Source organism: Suricata suricatta, chromosome 13 (genome assembly GCF_006229205.1).
Source record: "Suricata suricatta isolate VVHF042 chromosome 13, meerkat_22Aug2017_6uvM2_HiC, whole genome shotgun sequence".
In the NCBI taxonomy this organism is placed as follows: domain Eukaryota; kingdom Metazoa; phylum Chordata; class Mammalia; order Carnivora; family Herpestidae; genus Suricata; species Suricata suricatta.
Genome location: NC_043712.1, coordinates 7,812,322 through 7,836,651, shown reverse-complemented (window position 1 = coordinate 7,836,651; position 24,330 = coordinate 7,812,322). Strand labels below are relative to the sequence as shown.

The 24,330-nt window shown below is 54.3% G+C and overlaps 1 protein-coding gene and 1 long non-coding RNA gene across 8 annotated transcripts in view; one reads left to right on the top strand and one right to left on the bottom strand.

The window, feature by feature from the left end:
* RALGPS1 (Ral GEF with PH domain and SH3 binding motif 1) overlaps positions 1-22,591 on the top strand; it is a 242,937-nt gene extending 220,346 nt beyond the window's left edge. For 2 of the 7 annotated variants that reach the window (XM_029920466.1, XM_029920461.1), the window contains 6 exons: positions 7,941-8,021; positions 9,345-9,450; positions 10,630-10,722; positions 10,915-11,020; positions 14,248-14,339; positions 18,081-22,591. In XM_029920466.1, the coding sequence (XP_029776326.1) occupies positions 7,941-8,021; positions 9,345-9,450; positions 10,630-10,722; positions 10,915-11,020; positions 14,248-14,339; positions 18,081-18,110 (508 nt within the window). In that variant the 3' untranslated portion in view covers positions 18,111-22,591. Of the gene's footprint in view, positions 1-7,937; positions 8,022-9,344; positions 9,451-10,629; positions 10,723-10,914; positions 11,021-14,247; positions 14,340-14,730; positions 16,105-18,080 lie in introns of those variants that run through there. The other 5 variants (XM_029920465.1, XM_029920460.1, XM_029920462.1 and 2 more) reach the window with 4 other exon arrangements.
* LOC115276441 lies at positions 22,535-24,303 on the bottom strand. The gene is made up of 2 exons (XR_003901937.1): positions 23,782-24,303; positions 22,535-22,951 (listed from the first exon to the last, which is right to left on the bottom strand). It is a non-coding gene; the product is annotated as an uncharacterized LOC115276441 (long non-coding RNA).
* Between the last annotated feature and the right edge of the window lie 27 nt (positions 24,304-24,330).

The following is a 24,330-nucleotide window of genomic DNA, read 5'->3' as shown; positions in this document are numbered from 1 at the left end:
TCATTTACCGTCCGTCATAATGTTCGTAGTATCTGCTTTGGGGGCAAGCGCCGGTCACCCAGGCCGATGCCCAGCCCCACCTCCAGCAGCCCGCAGGGAGAACGTCCTGTTTCTCTTTCTCTGGGGACCCAGCCCTGGGATCCTAGCCCGGTCAAGGAGGCTGGAAGATGCCTGTGGGGCTAGGAGCAGCCCTCCAGCGGGAGCCCCACGCTACCCCTGGCCTGCAGCCCCCGTGGCCTGGCCTCCAGTCTGCGTTGCCCTCCTGCACTAGCCTCTTCCCCGTCCACCAGAGAGCATCCACGCCCTCCAGTGCACGTGAGCATTTTAGACTCTCCTGAACGCCCGACGGGCACGCGGGAGGGGAGGTTTGTCTCACACTCTTTGAACATCTCTGTTAAAAAAAGTCACTCTTTGCCACCCGGGGCCTCCCTTCTTCCGAACCTCCAGCCACACAGCGCTCAGCCCCACTGGGTCCTCCCTGTCCCCCCCCCCCCAGGCCACTTGGCTCCAGCTCCTCAAAGGGGAGCAGTCGCTCTCTCCCCAAGGCCAGGGCCACCCTGCCTGGGCCCAGAGGCCAGGGGCTTCCCTGAAAGAGCCTCCAGAACACTGTTCGGCAAAGCAGAGCTTCGATCTCCGAGACCTCAGGTCCTGACGATGTAAGATCACGGCTCCCTCTGCATCCTTACGCTCCCGTGGGCCCACAGCCAGCGGTGCAGGAGAGGCCTGGCCGCACTCAGAGGCATGGGGTGTGAGAGAACAAGAGGGCCTGACTTCTCCAGTCCCCGAAGGCCAGGCCAGGGCACGGGCAGCACTTCGCCCCACAGCACTGAAGCTCGGGGACCACAACCTTCACCTCATTTGTCCGCTAGGCCCCCAGCCCTGGTGACAAGCTTGACCCAGGCCAGGAGGAGAAGTGGGGCCAAACATCAGCATGAAGGACAGGGAGGTCCCAGGCCAGTGACCCTGACCTCCAGCACACACACCTCCATTGGTTTGAAGGCACATTTTAATCACCCTTTATGCCACTATGAACGGGCGAGCAGGAGGGTTCCTGTTGTTGGACCAAGCGCGGGTTCATTTGGCCTCGTCGTGCAAGTTTGCCTTCCCTGCAATCACACATGTGGCCATTTCATCCTGGTGGCCCAAAGGCCATCCTTGAGTGTCAGCCAGAGCTTGGGGGCAGCCTGGTGCTTTCCCCAAGTGGCCAGCATTAAAGAGCACCCATGTTGGAGCCCACAAGCGTCCTGAGGACCCTTTGCAGTGCTCTCTGTGGGGGTGGGCGGCAGAGGGGAAGTGCCCCCACTGTGGAGCGAGGGCAGAGGGGGTGAAGGGGACTTCCCACTGCTGCTCCTGTCCTGCTGTCCCTTCACTCATCAGCAAGGTCACAGGGCCCGGGGGCTGAGGAGGGGTGGGAACAGACTAGCCATGAGGTGGCCAGACCAGGGAGGGGTTGGTTTGGCTGCTTTAAAGACCCTCCCCTATTTTGGGGGGCCCAGAACAAGCAGAGGCTAGAGGTCCAGCGGAGGGGGTGAGGATGGGCCCCTCCTCTCTTAAGGCTCTACCTTCTGCCCCAGTGTCACCTCAGTGTCCTGGGCTGAGGACAGAGGTCGAAGCAGGACCCGTATCATGCTCTGCCTTCTCAGGGAAAGAAGGCAGGGGGCCCCAAAAAGGCATTTCCAGCACATACCTAATCAACTGCCCTAGGCCAGCCTCCAGCCAACCCCAGGCTTCTCAGAGGTTCAAGAGACCAGGGGATATTTTAGTCGGGCCTGGCAGTCAGAACTAACAGGTGCATCTTTTGATGCCTGGTTTGGCACTAAATGGAGAATAAGAATATTAGCCTAAAGTTAACAATTTTAAATGAAGTTTTTTTAAAGAGGAACAAAATGGATGATTGACATGAACATACATGTACGTACAAAAAACATGTAATGTCACTGATCTTGGTTCTCTCTGAGTCCTAGGGTCATTGAATGAATTTCTTTCCTTCATTTTCTCCCCCTCTATATTCTCCAGATCGACCACAATGGGTACACATCTTTTTTACACCCAGAAGAAAATTGGCGTTTAACTTAAAAAAAAAAAAAAGATATAATCAGAAATATTTACTGATTGGTTTTGAAGCGGTAACATATGAAAAGTGTGGCACAAAGTTCATTGCGAAACCCTTGGCCATCCGTCTTCTCTAGTCCTGGGTCGGCAGTGTGGGGGGAAGGGTGCTCCCGTGTGAGAGGCGGGCCGGAAAGACGAGGGGGCAGAGGGGTCCCTGGGGGACAGGAGAGGGAAATGTGACAACCTCTCAGGGGCACAGCTGTTTCTCCTTCCCAGGGAGGTGACAGGAAGAGGGGAGTGTTTCAGAGCTCGGAGTCCAGTGGGGTGACCCAAGTCAGACTGCGGGGTCAGGGGTGGCTTCCGGCGGAGGTGATGGTTAAGCAGAAGCCCAGGAACTTGGGTGAAGAGGACCACGTGGGCCCTCGAGAGGGGTGGTGGGATCTGAGGAGGCTGCGAGACCTGAGTCGTACCAGGATGAGAAAGGAGGCGGCCTGGGGACGCTTGGTGCGTCTCTTAGGAGTCACTGCGGGAGAGGTGGGCTCCGTGATGCGTCCTGGTCTGGAAGTTCATAGTGGGCCTCTGCATTGAAAGATCATGGTCTGGCTTCCAGACATTGCCAGCAGCGCCGGGAGGGGCCTGATGTCAGGACTGCTTGCTCTCAGTGACCTTGGGCATGTCTCTCAACCTCTGAGCCTCAGGAGCCTCAGGTCTACACCGAGGCTGCTCACAGGACATACTTAGCACACAGGTGGAGTTGCTACGTTTGGGAACTTGCTTTGATGGTTTTATGAGTTTCACTCAGTGTGTCCCTCTTGCCAGCAAGCTGGTGACCCGGGGGTCTAAGACTGGGCAGGGAGAAGAGGAGAGTCCCCAGGCGGCAGTTCCGTCATCATGGAAGGGATGAGCTACAGTGAAGACAACTGACTACCAGCCCTAGTCGGCCTCCAGGATGACATTGAACTGTGCGGAGGACCCCTGTGAGAGGTGCTGCAGGCAGTCGGCCCTACAGTGCCCTGGGGTGTTGGGGAGGTGGGGCGATGCATTCTCCCTGTGTGAGGTTCCCCTGTTCTCTTTTGCCCGTGGAATCTTCCAACACCCTTAGGGAGACCCCAGGAAAGGCTCTACCCAGGAGCTCAGGCCCCTTTGAGAGAGAACGGCTGGCAGGGGCCCCTGGGCCTCTTGCCCGAACTCGTCCTTGGGCCCTGGCAGACAAGGGCCGGACCCTGCCCTTAGCTGCTGTGGCTTCACAGGTAGCTGAGAAATCAGCCCACAACCTCCCTGTCCAGTACCCACAAGCCCCCAGACTCAGGTCCTAGAAAGTGGGCAGGACTGACTCCGTCTTGTATCAGTCCTTCTCCATGCATATCCGCCACGCTCCCCTCTCTTCTGTAGACCGGATTTCTTGACTTCTCAGCTCGCAGAGAGGAAGTCGGACACCTCACAGCTCCCAGGTTTACACGTTATACCTTCATTCAGCCACAGAGCCTGAGTTTCCATCTCTCAAATCTGGTTCCAAATTGCCACGAGAGAACATCTGGTTGACCCGGCTTGGATCAAGTGTTGTTTTATCCACTCAGTACGAATGGATAAACGTGTGGTACAAATATGGCTCCTGGAGACCCGCTCAGATCAGGGACATTGCCAAGGGGAGAGTGAGTGAGTGAGCGAGTGACTCATATGCAGTGAAAGTCCGTTAGCAAGCACTGGGTCCCGGGACCCAGCAGAACGCAAGGTGACCACTTCCTCTCTGCAGATGAGGGTGAATCTTCCAGAAGAGGTTGGGACCGAGCTCTGCCCTAATGGGATGGCTTCCTATTAAGGGTTTGCTGGCGCGGGTGGATGCTGTCGATGAACCGCATTTCCGGGGCCCTTCCACAGGCAGACTCCTACCCCAAGGGCTCTGCACACTTGAGATAGAAGAATGGGTGGAGGACCCCACTTCTGCCAAGACAGGATTACTAAGGCCCCCGTGTAATTGTGATCCAGGACTTCTCCCTGTTCCCCAACTTCCTAGGGCAGCTCAGGGCTTTAGGAAATTTCATCCCCACGATACCACCTGATGTGACCTAGAAAACTAGTGCGGGGAAGAGGCCTTTCAGACCTGCCTCGTCTAATCGGCATTCTCACGATGCTGTCGCCCCTGAGCAGGACCCTGGGAGCTTCCGCCTCAACGGCACTACCCACTCTTCCTCTTCCTAGTGCTGTGACCGTGGGCAAGTTACTTCTCCAAGCCTCAGATTCCTTATCTAGAAGGTGGGGACAAGAACAGTGCCTGCCTGACAGTGTTCCTAATTGTCAGGACAGAAAAAATTACGTTATGATTAGAAACGATAAGGAATAAATACTGCTTAGCACTTAGCACATTGCCTGGTACCCATCACTCCCATTGCTTCCACCATCCCCACCATCCCCCTCCCTCCACCATCCCCACTACCCCCCTCCCTCCACCATCCTCATCATCTCCATCATCCCCCTCCCTCTACCATCCCCCACCCTCTCCGTCATCCCCATCAGCCCATCACCGTCATCAGCCCATCTCTATCATCCCCATCATCTGTATCACTGTCATCATCATCGTCATCATCATCTTGCACACCATTTGGGACTGAAGTGTTCTACTTGGTTGTCAGCCTGCATCTTCCCCAGACCAGACTTCCCATGAGTAGGGTTGCCTTCTGCATCCCTTCTCCCCACCACTACCCAAGATCCACCCCTCAGAGGAGATCGGAAGTGGCCTTTCAGGAATACGTTTCATTCAGCCACGGTCTGCTGCCAGCATCATGCCAGGACAGGTGTCTGTGGTGCCGGAGTGGGGACTCCCATGTCAGTCCAAGAAACTCCCCAGTTTCTGAGTTCACCAGATTGGATGCCCATTCATTCTGCATTTTCTGGCCCTGAACATTCAAATAACAAATCTTCTCATGGGAGGACAGTGATCAGATGGGTCCCAATGGCTGAAGAGCCTAGATCCACTGTGCTGATTTTAGCCTGCTTGGGCCCAACCGGTGTCACCCAAACAGCACAGCCCCCCCACCCCAGCCCTGCGGGGCTCACCTTGGGAGGAAGTCTGGCCACCACAACCCTGACTGTTCTAAAAGATGACCTTGGAGAAAAGTCACCGTTACACTGCCCTTCAAGGCCAGGGTCACTCCCGAAGCCCCAGGGAAGCAGGCTCTGACGTCCCCCACTTGGGGCAGCTTGACTGACGTAAGGCGGCTGCTCACACGGGAAGCCAGACTCCCTTTGTGAATAGTTGCGTCTCCATCCCTAGTGACAGGCCAGTGGCTTCACTTCCTTAAGCCTCAGTCTCCTCACTTGAGTCAGGGTGGGGCTGGCGCCCCTCACAGAGCTGGGAGGAGCGGCGTGTCTCGTGGTGAGCAGCTGCTCTTCAGGGGTCCGTTAGCCAAAACCACCAGAAGATTACTCCGGTGCTGAGACTGAGGGGTGAGGGGCCTGGGAGGGGTCCCACCCTCGGAGATCCAGGGCCCCAAGACTGTCATGGCCATCCAGTCTCGTGGACACCACCAAAGCCCAATCGGTGCGGGCCGCGGCAGAGACCTACATGGAGGGTGCCTCTGGGAGCCTGCCCGGAAGCCGCCCACATGGTGCTGGCTCCACACGCAGAGCCAGCGCCTGTGACAGACCCCACTGCGTGTGGCACCTCAGCCTCGCTGCAACCCCTAAAGGTGTGGGAGGAGCTTGGGCTATATAACCAGCCAGAACAGGGACTCAGGCCTCGGTCCAGTGTCTTCACATCATTGAGCCTCAGTTTCCCTATTCTGGGGAAGGTACTGTGCTTAACTTAAACAAAGCTCCAGTGAGATGGTGAGTGTACCAGCCTTGCGCATGTGAGCCCTCACCCTCTAATGATCTCCGTGCCCCCTACACTCCCCCACCAGTCCAGTGCACGAGGGGGCACCCCATGCCTTTAGAAAGAAAGTGAGGAAAAGCTGCTTAAGAGGCTAGGCTGGTTGGAAGATGCGGATTTAAGACTCTCCATCAACAAGCGACAGCCCTGCAGACATCTGCTGAGTGTGCAGCCGCGACAGTCTCAGAAAGGAGAGCATGTGCTGGCGACCAATCACTGGGGACAGCCCGATGTCCTCACACATTTTCTCCGGGTACCAGGGCAAAAAGACCCACAAGAAGAAAAGTGGAGAAGAAGCCAGAGGACCCAGCTGGAAAGGGCGGCTCCGTCTCCAACTCCAGACAGGTGGCGGCTCAGAGCAGGATTCCAGATCGGGCGGGGAGACGTCTTCATGGCACAAGGAGTGTCATCAGAGAAAGGCTCCCTGTCACACTCTGCCTCGAGTCATAAGAAATCTCTGGTGGTGGCTGTGGAGGAAAGCAACCCTGGAGGCAGCCCAGAGCAAGCCCACCCAGCAGCCTGCCTAAGCACAGGGTGGCGACATGTCACGGTGCCACACCCAGCATTGAGGGACGCCATGGTGTCTCCAGTAACGGTGAAAGTACTGAAGCTTTTCATAAGTTAGAGAGCTCGTCATGACCCGTAATGTCGCTCACTCACTGCATTGCAAGCCCCTTTCTGAATGGAAGAGAGGGAGGAAGCAGTTGGCCTGTGGGCTGGGAATTAGCCTCGTCTGCCACAACTGATGGTGGGGGCGGGGGGAGCCTCTGAGCATCATCTGTCACCCAGGTGTGGTGGGGAAAGGCCGAGTCCATTACATCTGGGGACTTGAGGGGCCAAGCACATGCTGTGGCCCTTTACCCCCTGAAGGGGAGTAGCTGATGGGCAGAAGGAGCAGGGTCCCAGAGCAGTTGGTCCGGCTGGCCATCAGACTCCCATGGGCCCTGAACTTGGGCCTCTCTGCATAGCAGACCCAAGACGCTCATCAAGAACAGGTCCTTCTCAACTGGAAGATGGAGGGGCGGGGAGCAACGCAGCTCCCTCTCGGAGGAGCCGTAGTCACTGATGGTATGAGGCACCTGCTGGAGTGGATGACGACGTCCCCAGCCACCCCCAGGTGTCCAGAGCTGCGGGGCCAAGGGCAGCACCCCAGGGGCAGGCAGTGGAGAACAGAGAGTATTTGAAAAGGAGGTCTCCACCCAGTCTGGCTTTATAAATTGGGTTACATCATTTGGCCATCGGGCAAGGAAAGCTACGGCCCAAGGAGAGACCATGCTGCAGGGGTGAAAAGAGGTTGAGGACCAAGTGGAACCAGGAAGTCATTCTGCTGAAAGAGGAAAAGATGAAGAGAGAAAAATGCGAGCCTCCCCCAAGATAGATTAAACTCCCTGCTTATTCCGGAAGCTGCCCTGTGCGAGGGCTCCCTGCTGGGGACTCCCGGTGACAGAGAAGCTGGGAAGCCAGAGGCGCGGCCCATGGAGAGGTTGCAGGGTCCGGCTGGGGCCAGCAAAGGAGGCTGTCTGGTGGAGAGGACCCCACAAACAGGAATTTGGCTGTGCCCTGGTGAATGATGGATGACCTTGCACATGTCCCCCCACCCCCTCCCCGGGCCCGACGTGCAAGACTGCCCACAAGTCTGTGGCGGTGTGCACCCTTTTTGCTGGATTTACCATGGAATATCAGGGCTTTCTGGCTTTTTCTATCAAATATGTCAGCTTCGCATTGGGTAAGTGGGAGTGCCCTGAATTTGGTCACCCCCGGCCACTCGAAGAAGGGTGAACACTTAATTAAAAAGTTAAGGAAAGGATCACCTGGAGGCTCGGGAACTTGCCCTGACGGAGGCTCTGGGGGCTCCAGATGTGCCCCAGAGGTGCCCGCAGCGTGATGGCGGAAGTGCAGTTAGAGTTGGGGTTGGAGCTTCCCGAGCCAATGACCGCAGGGTTCCAGATAGCTTCGCTTCCTCAGAGTATCTGGTGGTTCCGGGCTGTTGCTAAAACTCCACCCTTTTCCTCTGAAGCAGGGGACGTCTCTATGCCACCCTGGGGCCCAACTGGCGCGTTCCAGTTCGGAATTCTCCCAGGACCCGGAGCTGCGTCTACAGGTACGCATGTATTCGTGTGTTCAGTTCTTGAGCAACAGCACTAGGCTGTGCTTGTCGGATGCCACGCGCCGTGCTCATGAGACAGACGTGGCCTCGGCCTCAGCCCATGAGGCCGCCGCCCCAGGAGAGACAGGGCAGGTGACTGATGGTCCCAGAGTGGAGGTGGGGTGGAGCAAGGAAGGCCTCTCTGGAGCAATGACTGGAACAGATAGGAATTAACCAAGCACAGAGAGGGAGGTGTAGGGGTAATGAGAGTGCCCCACGCCAAAGGGAATGAAGGAGAGTCAGTGTTGTAAGAAACGCGAGGGTAGGGGTGGAGATGAGGCTGGAGAGGTGGGGCCTGAGCAGGGTTGGGGGTGGTGACAAGACGGTGGCATGACCAGGCCATCCTGGCCAGAGGCTTGGAGAGCTGGCGAGGGTGCAGGAGGAAGGCAGGAGGGGCTGCAGGGAGGCCTGGGGAGAGCATTGGCCAATTGTCTAAAGGAAGAGCCAAGTTCCGGCCTGAAGTGGGGACAGGGGGTGGGAGGGTGGCTGAGAGGGGCAGTCAGGCATATGTAGGACTTGGGATCAGGGCATCCTTGGGATAGAGTGGGTTGCAGGGGTGGAGGGGTAAGAGGAGAAATACCCCAGGTCCCTGGTTCAAACCGCCGGGTGGATGGCGGTGCCATTCACCCGCATGTAGAAGAAAAGCAGCTTGAGGAAAGGTCCCAGGTTGAGGGAGATGCCCATGGGAGGCGCCTACCCAGTGAGGGAAGTCGTGGCTGGGGGTGCGGCCAGGTCCCTGCCGGAGCTGCATGCACTTGGCGGTCTTCACCTGTAGGTGGCGCCTGAAGCCCCGCGGCCCCTGGGAGGAAGGGAACCCTGAGACAGGGGTGCAGGGCTGGGCAGTGTTCCCCCACCAGCTTCTCACTCCACCCCTGCCTCCCCCACTGTTCCTCCAGGCTCCTGCCCACACCAGGAGGGGCTGCTTAGGCCCTGGAGGAAGGAGGGAGCACAGGGGCAGGGTGGGAGGAAGCCACCGCAGCCGTCAGGACAGGGTGGCAGGTGCTGCTGGGGCCTGGGCTATGAGGAGCTAGGTCACCAAGCCTGGGGCCTTGCAGGTTCAGAAAGACGAGGTTGGTGAAAGTTTGCAGCTGTGGCCACCCAGGCCCCCCTTCCTTTGAGCTCTCCTCGGCCTCAGGGGCCCCTCCCTGGCCTTTTCCCAACAATGTTGAGTCCTCTGGCCTGGCATGGGATCGGGGACTCCGTGGTGGGACCTGGGAGGGACAGGGTGCCTGACCCCGGCCCCTGCGGGGCAGCGTCTGACCAGTGGTCTCCCCACAGCCCCACGGGCCCGTGCATCTGTACGCTGGGGAGCTCAGCCGCCGTGCCCACCATGGAGGGTCCTCTGCGGAGGAAAACTCTGCTCAAGGAAGGACGGAAACCCGCGGTACGTGCCGACAGTGCCCCATCCGGAGGCGGCCGGGGCATCGGTGAGGGCCCTGGGCTCTGGCCCTGGCTGTGCCACTGAGGGGGCCAGGGCCTCAGTTTCCATATCTGTAAACTGGGATCCAATAGTGCCTGTGTCCTCGAGGACTCAGCCAGAATGTCACATGCACGGCAGTGCACACAGTGAGCACGCAGGGGGCCAGAGCTGTGACAAGGGCCCGTGTCAGCTGGCAGAGCCCTGGAGTTAGGTTGGTACCTGCCCCCGAGAGGGCCGGCACAGGGCTCCGCTCCACCCCAGCCAGCGCGCCCCAGTGCAGGTATCGGGGTCCTGCTGCGCTATGGCTTAGCGTGTCTGGGTTTTTTTATATTTATTTATTTATTTAAAAATTTTTTTAAACATTTATTTTTGAGAGACAGAGAGAGACTGATCATGAGCAGGGGAGGGGCAGAGAGAGAGGGAGACACAGAATCTGAAGCAGGCTCAAGGCTCTGAGCTGTCAGCACAGAATCCAGTGCAGGGCTTGAACCAACGAACTGTGAGATCATGACCTGAGCTGAAGTCGGACGCTCAACCACCTGAGTCACACAGGCTCCCCCATATCTGGTTTTAAAAATTTCCTTCCCTGGGGCACCAGGGTGGTTCTGTCAGGCGTCTGGCTTTGGCTCGGGTCATGATCTCACAGTTCTGAGTTCGAGCCCCCATGTCGGGCTCTGTGCTGTCAGCGCAGAGTCCGCTTCAGATCCTCTGTCTCCCTCTCTCTGCCCTTCCCTGCCTCAAAAATAAATAAATGTTTTTAAAAAGAAATATATATATTTTTAAGTAAAAAATAAAAATAATTTTCCCCAGGATATTCTTGGGCCCAGGTTACCTCCACACATAGGACGTAAGCCTTGGCTCTGCCTTAAACAAGCTGGGAAAATGAAAGGCTCTCTGAGTGAAGGAGCCAGAGAGGGGAGGTAGGGCTTAGGGCAGATGAGCCTGGAGGCACAGATGAGGAGGCTCTCCCTCCTCCAGGCCCTGGGCAGAGGCAACATGGTGACGTTGGTGGGTGAGGGACCAGGGAATAGGTGGGGAGTGGGGAAAACCCTTCTGCGCATGCGGCTGGGTCTGTAACCAGGCAGGGAGCGGGGACTCCCCCACCACTCCTGGGGTGTCATTCTGCCTCCCCTTCCTCCGTAGCTGTCCTCGTGGACCAGGTACTGGGTCATACTCTCGGGATCCACCCTCCTGTACTACGGAGCCAAGTCCTTGCGGGGCACCGACAGAAAACACGTAAGTCCCACGGAAGAACTTTCCATGCTGGGACTTCATGTAGTATGACCTGCAGGGGAGGGGCGGAGGGAGGCAGGGGAGGTGGCAGGGGTGGGAGGGAACCTCGCCGGGCCCAGTTCAGCCTTCCTGGGGGAGACGGTGCCAGGGAGTGGAGGGCGTGGGCCTCCTGGTGACGCTGGTGTTCTTCCCCAGTATAAATCCACACCCGGCAAAAAGGTCTCCGTCGTGGGCTGGATGGTGCAGCTTCCTGACGACCCCGAGCACCCCGATATCTTCCAGCTGAATAACCCCGACAAAGGTAGGCAGCGGGCCAGGCGCCGGGTGCCCACCATTTCTCTCTACCCTATTTGCCCACCACTTCTCTCTACCCTGTTTTCCTCTCCTGCTAAATGTACATTATGAAACAGTAGGAACCTTGGAGGCTGCTGCTTTCGCTTTGCTTTAGGTTGTGATCAGAGGGTCCCCTCACTAGTCCATGAAAAAATTGCTTAGATCGTGGTCACTGTGTCCAGTGAGCAGTGGGCATGGCACGTGGCTCCAGGAACCCTTTTGTGGCCTCACCTGTGGCTACTGGGGCCCATCGCCTTTGGAGCTGTGGCCTCAGGGTCTTGGAATAAATAATATAACGCTGCCTGAGGCAGGGACCACGTGGCTGGGGAGTCTCGGGTCTTGGGAGATTTCAGGGACACCCCTGACATGACCTGTGCTGTGAGACTCACAGTATCCTAGTCCAAGGCCAGATCTGAGAAGAGCCCTTTTACAAAACCCCCAACTTCAGCTCGTCTGGCCATCTCTCATTTTCCCCCTAGTTCCATCCTTCCTCGTGACCATGTTGGGCAGAAGGAGAGGTTCTTGGCGCTGTCGTGTTCGGGATGCTGCCTGAACTGACATTCAGGATAGGCCATGCTATGAAGGAAATGGAAATCAGAACCACCATGAGGTAGCACCTCACGCTAGTCAAACGGGCAAAATAAAAAGGACAAGAAATAACAAGTAGTGGCAAGGATGCGAAGAAAAGGGAACCTTTGTGCACTGCGGACGGGGATGGGTGCAGCCACTGGGGGAAACAGGATGGAGGTTCCTCAAGAGATCAAAACTAAAGAAAAAAAAAGAAATCAGAACTAGAATTACCATATGATCCATTACTGGGTATTTACCCAAAGAAAATGAAGACACTAATTCAAAAAGAAATTCACCCCTACGTTTAAAGTTTATTGCATTATTTACAATAGCCAAGATATGGAAGCCTTAGTGTCCTTTGATAGATGAATGGATAAAGAAGATGTCACACACACGCGCGCACATGTGCGCACGCGCACAGCCACAAAAAAAAGAGATCATACCATTTGTGACAACATGGATGGACCTAGAGACTATTATGCTGAGTGAAGTAAATCAGACTGAGAAAGACAAATACCATATGACTTCACTCATGTGTGGAATCTAGAAAAAAGAAGAAGAAGAAAAAACGCAGAAGCAGACCTATAAATACACAGGATGAACTGATGGGTACCAGAGGGAAGAGGGGTAGGGGGGTGGTCAAAATGGGCGAAGGAGAGAGGGAGACACAGGCTTCCGGTCACGGAATGGGTAAGTCACAGGAACAACAGGCACAGCATAAGGAATGTGGTCAAGGATATTTTAACAGTGTTGCATGGTGATACGTAATAACCACACTTGTGGTGAGCACAGCATAATGTGAAACTCCTTGAAGCTCTTTGTTGCACACCTTAAACGTACCATTTTGTGTCAACCGTACTCAAAACAAAAACAAAAAACCAGAACAGGCCATTCTGATCTTCCTGGTGGCGCAGGCCACATGACGAAACCTCGAAATGCCCGGGTGTTGGGTTGTAGCCAGGCGAAGTCGCTGGAACTGTAAAGTCTCCGAGCATCTTCACACCCTCACAGGAATGTTCTAGTGCAAGGTTCATGTACATACGAAGCACCTGAGGATCTTGGTAAAACTCAGATTTGGATTCAGCGGATCTGGGGTGGAGGCCAAGCTTCTGCGTTTCTCACAAGCTCCCAGGCAACGCAGATGCTGCGGCAGGAGAGAGACCACACCTTGACCGTCTGGGTTCTAATGTCCTCAGCCGGGCAGTAAAGGAACACCAGCCTCAAGGGGCCCAGGGGTGGTGGGGAGAGGGGTCAAATTCTCTGCTCCACGTTTGAGCGACTAAATCCACGCACAGCCACACATCAGCGCATCCCAGGCTGGTTAGCACCGGAATTTCTTCCTCAAGGCTCTGGGCCTGGATTCGAAGTGCTTTCGTGAGAAGTGCCTGGGTGGCTCAGTTGGTTAAGCGTCCGACTTTGGTTCTGGTCATGATCTCATAGTTCATGGGTTTGAGCCCCGCATCGGGTTCTGTGCTGACAGCTCAGAGCCTGGAGCCTGCTTGAGATTCTGGGTCTCCCTCTCTCTCTGCCCCTCCCCCATTCGTGCTCTGTCTCTCCCAAAAAGTGAATAAACATTTTTAAAATTTTTGTGTAATTAAAAAATGTTTTAAAAAGAAGTGTTTTCTTGAGGAAGTAAAGGCTGTGTGCCTACATGAGCCTGACTTAAGGACCATATGGCCACACGGACCCCAGGCCTTAGCCCCCAGGAAAGCACTGTCCCCAGGCAGAGGGAAATATGACATAGAGGGTGGCCAGGGTCTGTGGATGAATCCAAAGGATCTGTGAACTTGAGTGGGGAGAAAAATTACACCTTGGTTTTCTGTGGCCTCTCACACCTTTATTTATGAGCATTAAACTACAAGAACATTCACAACACCTGTGATTTTATCTCCAAGAGAAACCAGATGTTTTCCTGTCACATATTATTGCAGATTTCTCCGAGTGGCATTTCTTCTCTTCTCTCTGGAATCGCAGTCCAGTGTCAGACCTGCCCCTGGGTCTTGCTACTGGTACATTAGTAGAGACGCCGGGTACCTCTGTGTCACTCACCTGTTCTTTAGGAATTTAATAACTATTCCAGTGGTATTGATATCCTTTGTGTTTTCTTTTATGCATTTGAAAGCATTATCCTGGGGGTGCCTGGGTGGCTCAGTCGGTTGGGTGTCCAATTTTGGCTCAGGTCATGATCTCACGGTTCTCAAGATCATGACGTGGGTTCGAGCCCCGCATCAGGCTCTGTGCTGACTGCTAGCTCAGAGCCTGGAGCCTATCTTCAGATTCTGTGTCGTCCTCTCTCTCTGACCCTCCCCCGCTCACACTGTCTCTCTCTCTCTCTCAAAGATAAATAAAAATTAAAAAAAAATGGAAAGCATTATCCTTGGGGCCGTAGGCTTCACTAAAGCCAAATGCACCATGGCCCCCCAAATGGGTAAGAGCCCCATCCAGAGGGACAGCCCAGAGGCACCGGAAGTCCTGCCTCTGCCAGCCCCCAGCCTGCCTCGGGCTGCCCCTGACCTTCCGTGGTTTAGTTAACCTGTGCTCACGCTTCTCTTCATGCCCTCGCCAGGGGCGGGCCCTCCCATGTGGCCCTCCCTCTCCCTAACCGATGGTTCCTCTGCCCGACAGGCAATGTTTACAAGTTCCAGACTGGCTCCCGGTTCCACGCAATACTGTGGCACAAGCATTTGGATGACGCGTGTAAAAGCAACAGGCCTCAGGTAAAGTCGCCCAAACCCTGCTTGTCACCCGAAATCTCCTTCCCCACCCTTGGGACTAAGGCTCCATAGGAGAGAAGAGCTCCCTCCTTTCCACAGAGCCTATTAGCTCTGCTCACAGGCACCATCTTTGGAAAAGCCTTTTTCCACGAGACAGGGCAGCCTCTGCTCAGCTTAGGACCAAGCCCGGCTCCAGACCAGAACGTTGAATCTAGTCCCTGTGTCTTTCCCACTAAAGGAAGTGGCAAGCATCCATCGGGCACTGTTAGGTGGCAGGGGGGTGTCGCCCCAAGGATCAGGATATGGCATCTATGTAGACCATCCCCCTCGCAGAAGTTGATTCATGGGAATATTCCAGACTGCTGAAAGGGCCTCCCTTCCCCACAACCCTTAGGAATAATCATATCAGCTAATATCGAGAGCCAGCCATGGCTGCTCCTCAGTGTATTGAAGCCAGCAGGACCTCTGGTCTGCACCCCGCCCGGGACCAGGCATTATGGGAAATGCTTTACCTGCAGGAATTGGCCCAAATCCTCCCAACACCCGTTGAAGTAGGTTCTCTCACTGTCTCCATTTCATGCTGAGGACACTGAGGCTCAGAAAGCGGCAGATACTCATTAAGGTCCCACAGCAAGATCTAACGCGGGTCCGCCTGACACCAAGGTCTATACTCGCTGCCCGAGCTCTCCCGCCTCGCACTGCCCAGAGGGAACCAGCTTGCTCGGCCTCCTGCACTGGAGCTAAGGGCAGCAGTCAGGCTTCTGGGAGGCCCGGCTCTCTGCCCCTCAGCCCCCGACGGGGGGAGGCTGGGGCTTCCTGCCCTGGGGAATGCTGGGATTGGTACTCCTGTCCCTAAGCCTCCTTCTCCGTGCTCCCCAGGGATCGGCCAGAAGCGGCCATGGGGAGTGGGTGCCTCTCAGTGTGGCGACAGGGCAGGCATCAGAGCGTGGAGCGGGCTGTGGCAGGTGCCGGTGGGTGGCAGCTGGGAGGCACCAGCACTGTGGTCGGGGGAGGAGGGGGACTTGGGGGCCAGCAAAGGCTACTTCACTCCTGGCATTTGGGTCCAGGAGGATGCTGGTGACAGCACAGTCACACACTTTCGGGTCCCTCGAAGTGGTTCTCGAATACCAGAGGGAGGTCTCAGTTTGGTCCCCTTCAGGATTTTCATCTGTAACCTGCGATGAGAACAGAGGGGACGGGCTGGTCAGACTACAGATGGTGGGAGGCCAGAAGGCAGAATCAGAAAGTTCTCGACAAAACAGTAGGGAAGACGGACAAAGGGAAAACTCGAGGTACCACTTCGAGGGAAGCTCAAAATAAATTGCATTTGAGTCCCCCAACTCACTATCTGCCGCTAGGAATTTGCCCCAGTGAGGCACTCACACACGCGTGTGGGTAAGAGTGTTCACTGCAGCATTGTCCTTGATAGAAAGAACTGGAAACCTCTGTGACCATCAGTAAATGGTCACCGGATAGCAATTAGAAGGAGGGAAGCAGATATGTGGGTGGTATCCTGAAAGGGGCTCCAAGATAGAAGTAAAAAGCAAAGTACAGAGGTACCTGGCTGGCTCCATCCGCGGAGCAGACGCTTGATCTCGAGGTCATGAGTTCGAGCCCCACATTAGGCATAAAGATTACTTTAAAAAAAATTTTTTAAGCAAAGTGTAAAGCATGCAAGGATGATCTTATTTGTATTGAAATACATAAACGTATTTATAATATGTACATTTGTGTCTGCATATAAAATTTCTAAAGTGATGTACAAGAAGCCAGCGTCCTGTGGTGTCTGGAGTGTTTACGGATATTATGTTACGTTAAACAACTGTAACTGCTTGTCTCCCAGATGGGAAGGCCAGGGTTGTTGTTGTTGTTGTTGTTGTTGTTGTTGTTTTTTGATAGTCACATGAAGGTGACCCCGAGTAAACAAGGCCTCGGGTCACATAAAGAGAGGACGAGTGTCCTGACCTTTTCCAAACTAGCCACCCTGTGTGTGTCTGGGGCTCCTCGTGAGCTCCCAGTGCCGCCCTAAGAGAACAGAGCCCTGGAGCTCACCTGCCACACACACATGGCCCTGTGACCTGCGAGCAGGAGGCCGGGGTGGCCCAGGGGAATGCTGGGAATGCTGCCTGCCCAGAGGTGGGCCACCCAGAGGGTGGGGGAGGGGAGAGAAACCCGGCCTTGGCGTCTGCCCAGTGGCAACGGCCTGGGCACCTCAGTGGGACCCATGAGGCTTGCCCGGAGCAAGAGCCCATTGTCCCTCTCTGTGGGTCGCGGAGGGGACCCTGAGGGCGGCAGCGAGCAGGGAACTGGGTCCAACCCATTTGGCAGAGCAGGTGCTTGATCACATGGACAAGTGGATGGCGAATGCGGTGCGCCGTGGCAAGGTGTGGCAACCTTTAAGTGTTTTTGTCCGATTTTCAGACCTAGGGGATGGAGATCTTTTTTTCCCCCTACTTTTCCCCCTTTTTATTTTGAATTTGCTTTCAACCACAAATCCTTGCTCTCTGCTGTATGTGATCATAATAAAAAGTTGGCAACCGCTACATATTCCACAGCAGAGGATGATTTACGTAAAGCCCAGCGCGTCCGTGTGACGGCATCCAGGAGGCCGCGGTGAAAGCCGTCACCAAAATGCATCTACTCCCATGGAAAGTCTCAGTGACTAAAATTAGTTTCCTTTTTTGTGGCCTTGTATTTCGTACAATTTTGTGTACTAACACTGCATCCACTTAAGCCTTATTTACAACATATGTATAAACCACGGCCATACAACAAACACCCAGGCACCTGCCCACCTGGGTGGCCTCCAGGCAGGGCCTCCTGGGGCCTCGGAACACCTCTCTCCCCACCGGCCCTTTCCTAACTCGGTCTCCTTCCTGTCTGCCTGCACCCCATAGCCACTCTCCTGATTTGTTTCCTGTTCCTTTAAAATGCTGGCCCGTGTATGTGATTCTTTAATGTATTGTTGGGGTACATTTTTAAAAACATTTTTATAAATAGAACCATAGCTAGAAATTTTCTTCTGTGACTTGCTCTTCTCCTACAGTGTGTTCCTGAGATTCATCTGTGTCTGTGTGTAGCTGTCATTCATTTATTTGTACTGATATTTTTTTATGAATTCTGCTGGCAGCGATCCCAGGGATGATTTCCTGCTTCTTGCTATTTTGAACAGTGCTGCTCTGACCATTGTTATATCTCTCTCCTGGTTCAGGGAGATGCAGTTTTTCCAATTCATCACTTTGACCAAATTGACACCAAGATGGATTTGTTTTTGATGAAATTGCTTCTCTTCAAATCTCCTGGAACCCCGTGGCCATTGCTGGGTTGGGGGTCCTGGGGCTGGGGGCAGCTCTGAAGGGACAGGGTCTCCTGTCGGCTCCAAGCCAAGTTTTATTTTGATGCCAGGATAGTGATTGAGAGCAGGGGCTCTGGTGCCTTAGCCTGCCATTTACTCGCTGTGGGCTTCCCCTCTCTAAGTCTCAGGGTCCTCATCCATGCAGTGGGGGCACTTCCAGAACCTGCCTCATGGGGTGCTGTGAAGACTAGAGGGACACGATGATGCCAAGCGCCTGGCACACAGTGGCCACTTAACCAGCAGTGGCCATCATTCTTGCCAGGCCCTCTTCCCCACCTGCCTGCTCATTCACAGACTAACTGGGAAGGCCTGATCCCTCCCCTCAGGGGCGCCCCTTGTCCCCTTCCCAAAGGTTGGAACTCTGACAAGAGGTGAGCTTTCTCTTCTAGGTACCTGCAAACCTTATGTCATTTGAATAAGTCTCTGCAGGACTTGGCGTGACTTCAGAGGCTTCTGGGAGCCCAGCCTGGGACTGGTGGCGAAGCGCACATCCTGGGCACAGGCTTTTGGCCAGGGTGCTGGGTGACTCACGGCCGGACTCACGGGGACTCGGCCTGCGGCCTCACGGTCCAGAGGGCTCTGCCAGTGCAGGGTCCCCAGCGACTCTCATGACACTCATTCTTCAGCGCCACCCTGCAGGGCCGTGGTTGGGCCCCAGACTGTGCACCCCACCCTCCCTCTCTGGGCCCTCGTCCGTCCACCAGCTGCTGCTTCGATTAGAGAGCATCCGGCCCACGTTGGGTCCCCCGTGCTTTCTCCTGCGCAAGAGTGGACAGTGTTCACCTGCATGAGGGGCCAGAGAGAAGGAACAGGCTATGGAGTTGGCTTTTTATACCCGAAGTGCACGGGGTCGCTCGCCCACAGGGCTGCCTCAGATTTTGTACACCCCCCCAAGCGTCCTCTGCGTGTGCGTGCCGTGTACGTGTGCGTGCGAGCGAGTGTGAACTCTTCGAGAAACATGCATTTTGGCACAAGACGTGTGACATCACACACTTCATTCGCTTTGAGGCCCTGCTTCAACCTTACGTGGTAGCCTTGTCCACCGAGGAAGGTCCGAGTGAAAGCCCAGATTGCTCCTATGTGAAGGGTCCCTTGCATTCTTTTACTGTAAACAAACAATGCCTTAAATCGTGTCTTGTTTTCTGTTCTTATGGGTGCTATTCATCTGGAAGGCCTGCTGTCTGGGCCCTGGGGTCCCTTCCAGGCCTTGTTGCTGTTGGCTCTTCTGAGACAGGACCCGGCTTTAGGACCATGGACTGGGCTGGCCTGCTCGCTCCCTCCCACCCCTCCCTTGCAAGGTCTGAGAGCCCCTGTCTTCTCGCCCCGGACCATGCCAGAGAGGGGAGTGATGACACTTCCTCCCAGCTTCCCCAGAAGCACTCGGAGGCCGCTGTGCACCAGCCTCTCCCGAGGGCCAAGGCTTGCGCCCATCACCTACTGCCAAGGCGGTGCCCCGCTGGGATTCCCGGTTACGCTGGGGAGCTGAGTGACTCTGAGGCCTTAAGCTCCCCCAGTCTTGCCCCCAAACGCAGTCACCAGCAAGTTCTCCACATCCAAGTCCAAGGGCACAATTGTTGATGGTCATGGTGACGAGAGCGCCAAGCCCTGGGGAGTGCACGGTCCCAGCTCTGCGTTCGGTCAAGAGCTCTTCACGCGAACAATGTCCTTTTATCTGTCACTGTTTGTCTTATTTTTAAGTGACTTTTATTTTGCACAAATACATTTTTATTCAAAATAATGAATAAACATTAGCTTTATTTATGGTAGCTTTATCCCCATAGCTTCTCTCTCCCCTTCCCTGACTAATCTGGGTGTCTGAATTCTGCGAAGGAAGCCCTGACCTGCTTTTCTGAATTCCCTGGGTCCTCTTTGCTGTCACGGCCTCAGAGCTCGCGTCAGACCAGACATCAAACCACCCTTAAGGATTTCTGGGCAAGATGCTTCAAAACAACATCTTACCCAGTAAACGGTGATAGGGAGATTTAAAAACTACCAAAGGACCCACCACTGTCTTTTGACCAAATGGTGACAGCTTTTCTGAAAATTCCAGTAGTTGCCATCGGTGTCTTATTTTACGGTCGAGACTTAGTGTGCTCAGTAACTAGCCCTCCTTTGGAGCAAAGTCTAGAATACTTCTGTGCCGGGAGAGACCCCAGATGGTAAAGTCGGTGCTGTCCAACCTTAGCCGTGAGCGCTCCGCCTGCCGGCACACAGCCAGGGTCCGGATGCGCCCGCCTAAGGCATACCAGTGACCACTCAAATTAGCATCTAGAGGCTGAAAGAAGACCCCAAACACTCCAACACCTCTCACCTAGAACCATTCAGGTTAACGCTTTAACCTACATTGAACCTGATTCTACCTGTTAAGATTTTTTTAAGTCTTCTGTGTGGATGGAAGCGTAAGGCTAGAAAATCAGCCACTTATTTCCCTTGGGTTTCTCCACTCTTCAACTGTCCTGGTTCTTCTCACATGAAATGCTACAGATGTCAATCCCACACCCTCGGAATTTCAGGCTCCACTAAATCAGATCATTTTCTGCGCTTTATAAAATCTTCTCCTCTTTCACAAATGTTTCCTTCTGAGCTGAATTTGAAATAGCACAATTGCAATTGTTTTCAAAATATCTTGTCTTCTCACCCATTGAGACGAGTCCCACACCCCCTCCTAGAAACATTCTTAGCTTGGGTTCTGGAAGAATCTGCTTAGACCTTGTTGGCAAAGGCCTTTCGGACGGGTAAGAACCTGGAACATACGGGGAAAGTCCTGGAGACGGGCCGAGAGGCGCCTGGGCTCTCCCAGCAGGGACTTGGGGCCAAGCACGTAAGCGCTGATTGTGTTGCCAGCATTGGTCTATCCCTCCAGCAGCTGGTGAGGAGGCCCCCCCGGCTGGGACAGAAGAGGCCAGGCACACACCCCAAAAGGAAGAAGTCCATGGGTGGATTCTCACCCTGGAGGGAGACGTTTCTGGTTTTTGCTCCTTGACTGTCCATAACGCACAAATGTTTGTGAGACCCTTGCATGCATATGCTGGATTTTTTTTTGTGTGTGTGCAAATAGGCACCCCAGAATGAAAATGACAGAATGCTTTCTGCAAATTGTGGAATAGGTAGTTGGTTTCATGCCCTCATCTACCTCCCCCTGGGGATAATTTTTGCTCCTCTTGGTTGGAATGTGTCTTAGAACTCAAGGTCAGCCAAGTGCATCCTGAAAACCGAAATGCTTCATGGAGGACTGATTCCATGGGGAGCAGAAGAAATAATATTCTGAGTGTGCCCAGTGAGAGGGTGACTTCTCTTTTCTTTCCTGAAGAAGCCCATTCGTCACCCATTCTTGAAACCTAAAGAGGAAGATACTTGAAGGCTTTCTGTTCAGGGGAGAACCCATTCTCTCTTGCCAACTGAATTTATAAAGCATTATTTTCCCTACCGAGATGGCCAGTATTTTTTTCATCGTCTTCCTCTCCCACCTCCCAAGCCCAAGACGTGTATCTTTCAGGATGCCATTTTACATGTGGAAAACAATCCATGAAAATGGGAAGCCTTTCGAAAGCAGGGTCTGATTTCATTCCACAGGTGGAGTCTACATCCACATTACTGATGCTTACAACAAGGTGAACGTTGCTAAAAACACAGCCTAACTTATTTTGTGTGACATCATAAATGACTTTAATCAGCCCTACATCATACTGACATGTTGGGTGATTTCATTTATTAAAAAGGAAAAAAAAACTACAAGAATCTCTTTGAAATAACATTCTCTGCACCAAACCACTCATGCATTCATGCATTCATTCATCCGTTCATCCACATCTGTGGTGATGCTACCTGTGTGCCAGGCTCGACCCGGGATATACTGTAAATGGCTGAGAACACGCAGACCGATCCTTGTCCTCCTGGAGCTGACCACTCACCGAACAAATAATCCTCAACATGGCATCTCCTCTGGCAAGACCCTGCCTCTCTCCAAACACTGCGTTAGAAACCCCCTGCAGATTCCTCCAGAAAGATTTCAAAATGCTCAACAGACTGGACAGCCTCTTGATCTGTGAGTTCAGCTGCAGCGAGAACTAGATGGAGTCATCGTCCGAGAGGCTGGTTGGCGTGAACACCCAGGCCCAGAGCTATGGTTGGGCAGGCTGCGGACTCGAGGTGGAACGGGAGACAAGGGTCAAAACACACAGTATTTCCTTCCGAGGCTTTTTGGTTTTAAATTTCATGGCTAAATGCAAGTACAGTATGAGCAAGAGCTGCATTTTTGGGGTGTTGAGGACTTGCACCATGGACCACGTCGGAGTCCCAGGCTGCGCAAGCGTGTGGCCTGTGCACAGCCCCCAAATCCCTGTTCACAGCAGCAACGCGATGGGTCATCTGTCCATTCCATAATCATTCATCTCCTTCATTTCTGAAGGACTACGACCATTCAGCAGTGAAATATTAGTAATTAATTTATTAGTATGGTATGATCTTTAATAAATTTCGTGCCAAAATGCATGGTTTTTCAATTAGCATTCAAAATGTTGCGTAGAGAGTAGTTTTCAATTTCTTATGTATTCTTCAAAGTAAGTTGAAAATCAGTTTCTACATTTTAATTCGTTTCTTGTTAAATCTGTTGCACTCTCCTGGGCTGTCTTTTTTTTCCCCCTCCCCAGCAGAACCCCTGCATGCAGTTGCGTCAGGACTTTCTCTTAATTCTTGTGAATTGTCTCACCCACAGTAACTGCTGAACATCGGCCCCCTGTGGGATTCTTTAGATTTTTGGTGAAGTATTTTGTTACCTCAGTCTTGTATCAAGTTGCTGTATTTTTCAGCTTGTTACACTGATAATAATTGTTCACTAATTAAATACTTTAATGTACAAACATCTTTGTTTACTTTGAAATTAAATGTGTTTTCCAATGAACATTGCTCAATTTATTAATCACATCCATTCACTTAGCAAAGTGTCGCTGTTGCCAGATTCAGACACGAAGGAGGTCGGGGGCACTCAGAGCCCTGCTCAGAGGTTACTAGAATATAAATGACATCTGGGAGCAGTGCCCTCAGGAAGGGGCAGAGTCAGTCCTTCGGGCACTCAGAGAGGGAGGAGGGGGATCTGGGGAGGGGACGGGGGCATTTGGGGATTCATTTGAGAGACTGCTGAACACATGGAGGACGGGGGAGGCAGGAAGACAGAAAGGAGAAGGAGCAGGATAAAGTTGGGAAAAGCAGCCAACCCCGTCTCACTGAGTGAAGGATTTGGAGGAGGCAATGGGATCCAGGTCTGAAAAGATATGTAAGGGGGAGTTTAGGATGTTAGGCAAAAATCAGAAGCCCACTGCAGCTTGCTTAAGAAAAGGGGGGCTGTCTTGCAAGGCTGTCTCGTGGACACATACGGAGGACCAAAGTGGGGTCTCAAGGGGTTGGAAGGAAAAGTGGAAAGCCGCCTACATCCCTCTCCCCTTCATTCTCTATGCAGATGGGCTTTGCTGCTGGAATGTGCGGCAGCAAAGGAGTCCAGGCACTACAGTGAAAGCAGCAGGAAAGTCATGAGGGAGTGTGTGCCAGTGACATGATCCAAACTGATCATGGGAGCCCCAGGCCTGCCTGCCTCGGTTTCCCAGTCAGTGGCTTCCAAAGCTGCAGTGGCTGCCTCTCCGAGCACAGGCTCCCCCACACCTCAGGCTCCGCTCCACCACCCGGCATAGCCACACCTCCCTCGCCACGACAAGCCCTGATGGCCGAGGGGCCCGTAGCTAAGCTCCTCATGATTTAGATGGCACAGTGACCTGCAGCTTTACCCAGGGAGCGTCGCTGTCCTCAGCCCCAGTGCAATGCTCAAGGGCTCTGAAACGGACGCATCTGACTTGGAGAGGAGGTGAGGACGGTGGGGCATGGGGGTTGTCACACAGCCGGAAAGCGTTCATCACATCCAGTCAAAACTTGAACCCGCAACGGGTCTCGTGCAAAATTCCAACCCCTCATCCTCACTGCATCAGGCACCACAAACGGCCGCCGGGAGACAGCTGCACGTCCACTAATGGATGGAGAGATCCGCGAGCGAACCCAGACTACGGTCGGATGGTTATTTAGCCTGGGGGGCAGGTACCTTACCCCTGCGCGTGGCGGGCGGTGGCCAGGACTCCCTCGCAGGTGGGGAGGTGTCGGCGGGGCCGTGTCGCGGGCGGAGCCCTGTCCAGGGCAGGGTTGAAGGCAGAGGGACTGAAAGGGCCCTCCGACTGGGGGCTTTAGAGAGAAACGGGGGAGCCGTGCCGGTGAGTGGGGGGCGGGGAAGGGCGGCCCCCAGAGGGACGCTGCTACGTTAGAAACGGCCTGGAGGTACTGAGGTGTGTGTGGAGGGGCGACCCTCTAGGGAGCCGACCCTTGGCGTGAGGGAAAGGGCCGCGCGGGAACTCAGCGGAGGAGGACTAGGTGGGCGGGGCCTGGAGCTGCGCGGTGGGGAACGGAGCGGGAGGGGCGGGGCTTTGGGCTCGGCAGAGCTGAGGACGGGGTGAGCGTTTTGGGCGTTTGGGTCCGACGGAGGTAAGGAGAGGCCGCACCCAGAACCCCGTGGGGCCGCCGTGGGAAGGGCGAGGCTGGAGCTCGGGGCCGGGGCGGGACGTTGACCGGCCTGAAGGCAGAGAGAGCGGGGCTGAAGTTAGG